This window comes from Pleuronectes platessa, chromosome 9 (assembly GCF_947347685.1).
Source record: "Pleuronectes platessa chromosome 9, fPlePla1.1, whole genome shotgun sequence".
Lineage (NCBI taxonomy): Eukaryota > Metazoa > Chordata > Actinopteri > Pleuronectiformes > Pleuronectidae > Pleuronectes > Pleuronectes platessa.
Window position 1 is genome coordinate 14108238 of NC_070634.1, and position 10035 is coordinate 14118272.

At 40.6% G+C, this 10035-nt stretch overlaps 1 protein-coding gene across 1 annotated transcript; it reads left to right on the plus strand.

The window, feature by feature from the left end:
* Positions 1-343: 343 nt before the first annotated feature.
* Positions 344-10035, plus strand: slc1a6 (solute carrier family 1 member 6). Its single transcript, XM_053431407.1, has 11 exons — positions 344-586; positions 4382-4648; positions 4753-4890; positions 5548-5755; positions 6045-6087; positions 6530-6658; positions 6780-6964; positions 7124-7357; positions 7628-7822; positions 8261-8395; positions 8669-10035. The coding sequence occupies exons 1-11, from the start codon at positions 580-582 to the stop codon at positions 8865-8867; spliced, it is 1740 nt and encodes a 579-aa protein (XP_053287382.1). The 5' UTR covers positions 344-579; the 3' UTR covers positions 8868-10035.

Here is a 10035-nt window from a genome sequence, read left to right on the forward strand (position 1 = left end):
TGTCAGGTTCTAAAAACTCTCACTGACTGGTTGCATCTATGTCTTTCAACTGCACATTAAAAATCTTTTGGCTTAACCCTGAGGGGTTGTTTAATCTCAAACTAGACTTTAACCGGTTGTTTGCACAGACTGAGCGACTCTGTTCATGTTTTTTTTTGTCAAATGAAATCCAAAGATTTAGGTTGAGGTGCTGTGTTCAGGACAGTGGAGCTTAAGCGAAAAGAACTTAAGATCAGGAAACTAAATTGATGTGACTTTGATGGAGTGTGTGTGTGTGTGTGTGTGTGTGTGTGTGTGTGGTGTGTGTGTGTGTGTGTGTGTGTGTGTGTGTGTGTGTGTGTGTGTATGTGTGGAGTTGTGAGAAGGTCAGACCACATGAGAAACCTTTCCATGTGTGTCTGCTCATGAGAGGGGCGAGCAGCGAGACACTGTCATTTTCCCACTCAGCTCCGGACACTCTCACACACTCTCACACACTCTCACACACTCTCACACACTCTCTGAATCTGTTCTCCGCACTTGTGAAGCTGAGGTTTTTCACCTGACTTTGATTGGACTGACTGAGACAGACTGTGAACCATGAGTGGTGAGTAACCAGTGAGCGGCTGAAGTTTACAGAGTGAATTAATATCAGTTATTACTTTGTATCAGCAATGTGTTACTAGGAGTAGAATAAAATTATAATAAATCGTAGAAACTGTTATTAGTTAATATATTAGTAAAAAAAAGAAGCTTTGTGAATAAAATAAATGTGCACAGGTTGATCTGAGCAACCGTGTACATGGACTTTAATTTGGAAACCATAACAACTATAAACCAGTAGTAATGAGGCACATGCAGTAGCTCGAGATGGGATCCTTGTGTCCCAGTGTGTTTTAACATGTGAGTACGAAGTCTTTTTCTACTGAGGTGTGAACTCACAAGCTGCATGCCCTTCTACCAGCCAATGCTGATGGCTCTGAGTTCAATTTTACAACATTTACTTGTGTTAAGTTCTGTAGTGAAAAAAATAACATCTTTGCCCGTAAAAATATAATTTGACCACCTAAGGGTTTATGATTTTCTCCATTACTATTAGAGATTCTAATATCCTTGTGTATAGCTTATTATTGGATTGTTTATCACCGGTTTGCTGCCCTGGCAACGCTGGATGTTTGTGTTGTCAGACAGAGGAGTGCTGACTCTGGTCAGACCAGGACTAAGCAGTTTCAGCCAGAGTTTGTAGGTTTAGGTCGCTGCTGAGGCAAGGAGGTGGCTACCCAGCCGGTATTGACCTGTATTGATATTATGTTAACATCCATTAAATAACCCGGCACCTCCTAAATTACTTCTGATTCTTTCCATCATCGAGCAGTTTCATCCTCCAGGCCATAAGACTTTTAAACTCCTCCCAACTGCAATAACTCCACTAAATAAGCACCGTGGCATATTTGCACTATTGCACAAAATTACACTAATGTATTTCTTTCTTCAGCTGTATATATATATTTAGATAAATATATATTTTATTTAATATTTTTAATTGTTGATATTATATTTTACACTATTTTATTCAAATTTTGTTTTTGTTTTTTTAATTCTTGAGCATTGTTAGAAGAGAGCCTGTGACTCAAGCATTTCATTGCCAGCGACAGCTTAATTGTTATCTCTGTGCATTTGATAATAAAACTCTTGAATCTTGAATCAAATGGTTCTAGCATGTTAGGTATTACCTATAATTACTAATTCTACCATACGTGTCAATTTGGAGTTAGGGTCAAACAAACGACAACTCACAATCTATGCAGCCTTGCATCTAAATGCATCAGACTTGGCCCGAGGATTGCGTGTGGACCCTGGTGTTTCAGTGACTGGTCAGATGGTGCAAAGGAGATTGTTTGAAGTCAGCCTCGACAGATGGCATCAAAAATCAAAGCCATTGCTCATAAAATGGCACAAGACTGTGAAATTAAACTTTGCCAAAGAACATGAAAAGAGGCCTGATGGATATTGGCAGAACATTCCTTGGTGAGATGAAAACCAAAATACGAATTTCTTTGGATCAGCTGGGGTCCAGTATATTTGCTGTTGGCATTGCCAGGACAAGTAGAGTATTTAGCAGCAAAACTCCTGCAGCAACAAGCAGCTGAAAAAAGTTCTTCCTGAAGAACATGTCTCCACAGATTTGTATTAGAATTGTCTCAACTGCATCCGGGTGGATTTAGCGTGATAGTTGCTTTCATTATAATTTAATTAGTCAAACATTTCAGTTTTTCCAATTAATTAGGCTCTATTCTTCTTTGGCTGTGGCTTTAAATCGAAACGCTGTGTTTCTATCTTAGGGAGGAAACTCATTGGCTTAATGCTTACCCTAGCCCCTTACCCTAACCATCACAACTAAATGCCTAACCCTAACCTAAATCTTATTTTATCTCTTACCCTAAAACCAAGTCCTAACCTTCAAACGGCCCATTAAAAGTGGGTTCAGAAAGTGAGGACCAGCCAAAATGTCCTCACATTCCCAAAATGTCCTCACTCTGTAGGTTCTACACTCAGAATGGTCCTCACAAAGATATCTGTACAAGTACACACACACATATATTCTTGAACTCATTGACATAATGCATTTTATAGCACCTTACCCTAACCATAACCATAACCATGACAATTAAACAATTAATTCCAATCCTTATTTTAAGCCTAATTTAAACCTAGTTGTAATCCTATCCCTAAAAGCAAGTCTTAATCCTCAACATGCCTTTTGAACAGCGACGAGTGATCAGATGCTCAGTGCTCGTGTTAGTGCATCTATCCTTATTAGGGCTTTGTATTGACTTCCATTCATTGTGGACAGCCTGACCAAAAACAATAAGGATAACAAGTCCCCATACTGTGACTGCAAACACAGATGTAGGTCCCCACAGTAATGCCTGGACCACAAACACACACACACACACACACACACACACACACACACACACACACACACACACCTACTGTAGGCAGCAGCTGGTTATTCTGCATCTGACAAAACTGAATAATAGCCTTGATTATCCTGGCTCATCCCACAACCTGCTCAACAAAGGCTCTTTTACACCATATGTAATAAATATAAGTGAAGCTCAGAACAATGCACGAAAGAAAATCAATAGTCAAGAATGACACAAACTTAATAGATGACGTCTTTGGAGATAATACATTGTGTTTACCCCCCGGGAAAGTGTTGGAGTGCATCGTGATTAGATGGATGTAAAGGAGAAGCGGATAAAGAAGTCGGTGTCAGTGTTCTTTAAGCGCAGGCTTCAAGTGTGGTGCAGAGGATGATTCACAGGAAACACTGTAGCCTAGATAGATAAGGACCAACCGCCATGTGCTGCACACAGACTACTTCTTGTTTTCAGCAGAGGGAAACACGGTAAGACCACAGACACTTGATATTTTGAAGTTTTACAGCGTTGATACAGCTCTTATCTATTTGAACATATAAAAAGAGATCACAGTAAAGATTTAGTAACACAGATCTGAGATTAACTTACTTGATGTGGTCGTAAACAAAATGAAGAAGTGCATAAAAGCCTTGTGTGAAGTTGGGGAACCATAGTCGAGGTCATGAGGTGGACCGATCTATCTATTCATTCTGTTTTATATGCACCGTCAGATCCAGTGTGGGATATAACTTGAAAACTCTAAATTATCATCAGTATGTCAGTGTCTTTCCCTTCGTTTGTGCCTCACCGTCTTAATGAATAATGATTTGTTCCAAGTCTGTAACGGAATATTAAATATTGGTTTATGTGATTTTCGATTGCTGTAGAGCTGCAAAATGTTCACCATTGACCAATCTGTTGATAATTGTTCTGCTTTAATGGTAGAATCTTTTAGTCTGTAACATATCAGAAAATATGGTGATACAGATCCCAAAGTGATGTCTTTAAATCATTTATGGTTCAATAGCCATTAATAATCCTCACATTTGAGAGGCTTGAACCACTGGATTTTAATATCTTTACTCCATATTGACTCTAAATGAAATTAATCTAAATTGTTGTTGATAATGTTTTATCCATCTACTAACAATTACAGCACTATATAATATATATTTTATAGAAATATATTAAATACCCTCCTGGGTTGTACAGTTTACATCTTCATGTTTCGTGTTACCCGTAATCATTGTCAGAGTTTCTTAAATCTTGCAGAAGCAGCAGCCTTAAAGTGTTGGATTTGATTTTACCTCCCACACTTTTACATCATCCCTTTTAAAAAGTGTATGCTTTCCACTCTGTGTGAATATTCTAATTTTCCCTGTTAGTGGACACTGTATATGCTTTAAACATTGTCATCCAGTCGATGAGATAATCATCGGCATAACATGTGACAAATGACTTCTCTCCATGCTTAGTTTCCCAGGAGACCTGCCTTTTGGACCAGGTGCTGGAGCTGATTATGAACGAGAAGCCCCCCGCAAGTACGAGTCTCTTCCTAAACGAGGACACGGACAAACCCCCCTTGCCGGAGAGAGGAGACCTGAGGAGGCGTTTGCACAGGGCAATGGATAGGAGAGCCAGCACCATGAAGGAGAGGATGGGCTCCATCAGCAGGGGCAGTGTCAAGGCTTTCTTCAAGAGGAACCTATTCGTCCTGTTCACCGTCGCGGCTGTGGCTCTTGGTGAGATCAGAGTTCATCAGCGTTTTCTCCGCAGACCACTGACTTTATCTGACTTTTTGTGTTCATTGGTGCCTTTTTTTGTGTGTGCATGCAAATGTGTTTAGGTGTAATGCTGGGCTTTGCTCTGCGCCCCCACAATCTGTCCATGAGGGAGATCAAGTACTTTGCCTTTCCTGGGGAGCTCCTCATGAGAATGCTGCAGATGCTGGTGCTGCCTCTCATCGTCTCCAGTCTGGTATCAGGTTGGATTTGAACGAGCACAGAAGAACAAACACACTTAACGCTTACAGTGTAAATTACAGGGGATTACTGGTTTGCTGTCCAGGAGTTTTACTCGTCCGTATGTGCATAAAATTACCAAAAAAGGCCAGGACCAATTTTTCACCAAACTTAGTGGTCAAATTAAGATCTCAGGAGAGCTATGCTGAATACTGTCTACCTGCTGAGGACAGTAAACCTATATGGATGCTTTGACACACCATCATATGGATCTATATGTGTGTGTGTGTGTGTGTGTGTGTGTGTGTGTGTGTGTGTGTGTGTGTGTGTGTGTGTGTGTGTATGTGTGTGTGAGAGAGAGAGAGAGAGAGAGAGAGAGAGAGAGAGAGAGAGAGAGAGAGAGAGTGAATGGGAGAGAGAGAGAGAGAGTGAATGGGAGAGAGAGAGAGAGAGAGAGAGAGATAGAGCGCTACATACACCTCTACAGAAAACATGTTAGGGATCTGTTGTGTTGTGTAAAAAAAATTCATACTATCATGACTATGGTGGAACAAATGTTTTATACTGTATATAGTGTATATATAGTAGATGTATCTCAAATTTAATAACAGAAATCAACAAACAATAAGTAAACTTGCATCAGACTGATTGAATTCTAAAGTGACTGTCCTCTGTTTTAGGTATTTCCTCCTTGGACAGCAAGGCGTCAGGTAAGATGGGTATCCGTGCAGTGGTCTACTACATGGTGACCACCCTGATTGCTGTGTTCATTGGCATCGTCATTGTGATGATCATCCAGCCGGGCAAAGGCAGCAGAGACAGTCCTTTGGCCAAAAGTGGAAGCATTGAACCTGTTCAGGCTGCTGATGCTTTTCTGGATCTCATCAGGTAACCACAGCTTGGAAACTCTACTGATTTGTGAAATTGCACAGGAGTTGTTACTCTATCAAGCTATTTTGAAAGTGTCCACATAGAAGTAATAGTAACTTTCATATTTAATATGAAGCTACGATCAGTTAGTTTAGGTTAGCACTGGCCAAGCAACAACTCAGAACAACACCACAAACAACAGTTATTTCCACTTTATTAATCGGTTATTGATTTACAATGTGTAAGATTAGAACATTTACAAATTACTGTTTTCTGTTTATTTAATCTCGTTTCATTTTTATTTCAGAAACATGTTTCCCCCCAATCTGGTAGAAGCTTGTTTCAAGCAGGTGAGGCCATCTTTTTTTCTATTTTCATTTTTTTAATCCCCAAAAAAGCCCCCGAATTTTATGTTTCATGATTTATCAAACTAGTGAAAATAACAACAAAGGGAATAAATCAAATACAGAAAACCTGTAAAATTCTGTAAAAAGCAAACCACAAGCCTTAAATTCAAGCTGCACTAAATTGTACACCCTTATAGATATCAGTCCCCTAAAAGTTCCAGATTTCTTTCATCTAGATCCATAAACGATTCCCTGGGAAGTTGTTGAAACCATCAAATGAATAATCATAATAAAATCCTATCTCTGAATGTCAAATAAAGAGAAAAAAATCCTGGATCCGTCCCCTGATCTGGATCCACACCCAAATAGTTATGGGTCTGTCAGACTTTTAGACCCAAACAGAACGGATGCATCATTTCAGTTAATGCCACCGACTCTCTTTCAGTATAAAACAGTTTACAAGAAGACTGTTCATACACGGAACGTGACGGTGACCCTGAACCTCACGGACTCCCTCAACGTGACAGAGTCTGACCTGAGCATGAACCTCAGCAGGGTGCTGCACACCATACAGGTGGGTGGCACATGAGTCTTCGGGAGAATTACACGATTACAGAAAAGGAGTAAAAATGTATATGATGCTTTGACGAAAGTATAATCTATAAACTCTTCCGTTTTTCTCTTCTCTACGACAGGAGACAGTGGAGGAGACAATCCCCATGTCCGGCTCCTCCAGTGGAGTGAACGCTCTGGGTCTGGTGGTCTTCTCCATGTGCTTCGGTCTGGTCATTGGCAACATGAAGCAGCAGGGCCAGGCTCTCAGGGATTTCTTTGACTGCCTGAATGAAGCCATCATGAAACTGGTGTCCATTATCATCTGGTCAGTAAACACTCAACAGTCAACAAGTAAAACCTAGTTCTTCATGGGTCCCTCATCTTGGTTTCTTGTGCTCTATATGCCTCGCACATCCTGCATGTCTGTATCTTTCTATCCTTCTTCTTCCAAAACTCTGTCATCACCTCTGCATCACTCTACCAGGTACGCTCCAGTGGGCATCCTGTTCCTGATTGCAGGTAAAATTGTGGAGATGAAGGATCTGGCCGAGGTGGGCGGTCAGCTGGGGATGTACACCGTGTCGGTCATTGTGGGTCTCCTCATCCACGGCCTCTTTGTGCTGCCAATGCTTTACTTCATGGTGACCAGGAAGAATCCCTACAGCTTCATCGGCGGTCTGCTGCAGGCCCTCATCACAGCCCTGGGGACATCATCCAGGTGAGTCTGCTCGTCTGTCCTTCTCAGACATTGGAAATCAGGACACTTGCCCATATTGTATGCTGTCAATGTCCCTCAATGCAGAAATACAGGTCATGTAATCCTTTGCCAATATATGGAAACTCAAATTACATATTCAATCAAATGTAAAACATAATACTAAACGCATCGATTTAAAAATAACTTTAAATATATTAAATAAACTTTTAGCATTTTGTGTCTAACTGGTGTCAAACCACCATGCTTCCTCTCTCTCCTTGCCGCCTCCAGCTCTGCTACCCTGCCCATCACCTTCCGCTGTCTGGAGGAGAACAACCGTGTGGATAAAAGGGTAACCCGTTTCATCCTCCCTGTGGGCGCCACCATCAACATGGACGGCACCGCCCTCTACGAGGCTGTGGCAGCCATCTTTATCGCTCAAGTTAATGACATGGACCTAAACTTTGGCCAGATTCTCACCATCAGGTGACACTTTGTTTCTTTTTCTTTTGGGGGAGTAAAGTAAAAAAACATTCAACTTCATGGTGCACAATCTGTCCAGCATTGTTCTCTGACCTGTGACCATGTGATCAAAGTTTATTTACTCAATGCCTCACCTGCTCAGATGTTTTTATGTGTTGATGAAAGAGTCATACAACAAATACCATGTCAGCAAATTATACCAAAATATGTATCTGTATATAATTCTTGATATAAGATGTAAAATGTCCTTCATTTTACAGAACATACTATATATTGTAATTGTGTAATCAGCGTAATTTTTGGTAGATATACATCATTTTATAATTTCTGCTTATCCTTTATGATTCTACTACTCCCACTAGCAGTGCACATGTGCTGTTTGTTTATTTCGCTTTATTAAATGTCTTCACTCTCCCTCCCTCCCTCCCACCGCCCACTCAGTATCACGGCAACTGCTGCCAGCATCGGAGCAGCAGGCATCCCTCAGGCTGGCCTGGTTACCATGGTGATCGTATTGACATCGGTGGGACTGCCCACAGAGGACATAACACTGATCATCGCCGTGGATTGGTTCTTGTGAGTTACCACTAAATGTCAGCTTGATGTGGATTGGTCTGTGTGCTGCGCTGTGGATCTGCCAGCCTAAATGTCATAGAAAAGCTTCAGAGAGCCCAGAAGTCCCACCACTACAAAGGTTACTGATGCATAATGCAGGGCGACGGATTAGAAAGTGTGTATAGAGGCACAGTGTGAGTGTTTTCACTGCAGGTATACCATCGTGTTTTGTTTCTTTATGTCCCAACTTTCCATCTCTCCTTGTCTGATTGTTTCTCTCTCTCATCACCCCAGGGACCGCTTGCGTACCACCACCAACGTGCTGGGCGACTCGCTCGGGGCCGGCATCGTGGAGCACCTCTCCCGCGGGGAGCTGCAAAATCAGGATGATGAGGTGCGCAACTCTGTCATCGAGGAGAATGAGAAGCCCTACCAGCTCATCTGCCAGGAAAACGACACCATCAAGCACCACAACAGTGAGACCACAATGTGAAAAGATAAAACCACACTCAGAGGGGCTTCACGAACCATTTCAGCTAGAAAGTTGGCTTGCTGTGGTGCAGGAGAATAAAATCATTTTGTGTCGACTCACCCAGTGCTCGAGGTTCCCAGAGTGTCCCAAACTCATGCGTGGCTGCTTGGTAATAGGTAATATGCACACACACTTATTAGGAAAGGTTTTATAACCACCGCTGTCGATCTGATTCAGTACCAGTGATGTGAAACCAAATCAGATTGAAAAAGTTCAGTAGGTCAAATAAAGATGAAAGTCATTTTGAAATCATTTTCCGGTTCATCAAGTTTTCAAATATTTGTATGATTTATGATACATACGATCAGTCAAACGAATACCTACCAGCATCAGTGTGAGAATACACAGTATTAACAAAGACAAACTCCATTCATCCAGTTTCCAATCCACTCAGCTCTTTTGAATGGCTTAACATTTCTTTGCAAACATTTTTTTGTAATACATCATACATCATGACTACCTCTAACAGGACGTTTAGATACATTGAAATATTCAATGGAGCATATTAACGGGATATTAATACATTAGTTGCTCCGCTGTTAAAGATCCCATATTTAACACATTTTCTTCTGTTCTTTAAGTGTGCTTGCACAAGACACTGGACCACGGTGGGAAGGAGAATCTTTACCACTTATTACTTTAAGATTTGATTTATTGCAAGTGACTTGTTAGAATGTTTAAATCTCGCTGCTTTCTTATAAGTGTACAGCATATATATTTGCAAGTATTTCCTGTATTTCTTTGTTGATATTGCTTTAAGAATATGGGCATAGGACTGTACTCCTACACTAATTGTAGTAATACCTGCAGTAATACTTGTTCTGAAACAATTTCTTCTCCCTGATCCATGATCCTTTTTTCTTTTTCCACAATTAATAGCTCTTGTTTTAGAAATTTTGATGTGCTTATTACTTTGATTTTTTTTAATCATTTAAAAAAAAGCACAGTGTTTTAATGTTAGCTCACCTTTATTTCCCAGTTTTAAATTAAACCAAAAAAACAAACATGCAATTAAATGTTGGTATATTTAGACTGGAATGATGTAATGCAGATTAATCACAGATTTATTTGTATTAACTTTGTGAAAACGTGCTGTGAATAAAGTTGGTCAACGCTTTGAGGAATTGAA

What these genes read in the sequence shown, in the direction of transcription:
- slc1a6 (XM_053431407.1), top strand. An exon ending in GGGTGCTGCACACCATACAG is followed by an intron (nt 6,659 to 6,779) that starts GTGGGTGGCACA and finishes TCTCTACGACAG; the next exon opens with GAGACAGTGGAGGAGACAAT. An exon ending in CTGGTGTCCATTATCATCTG is followed by an intron (nt 6,965 to 7,123) that starts GTCAGTAAACAC and finishes TCACTCTACCAG; the next exon opens with GTACGCTCCAGTGGGCATCC.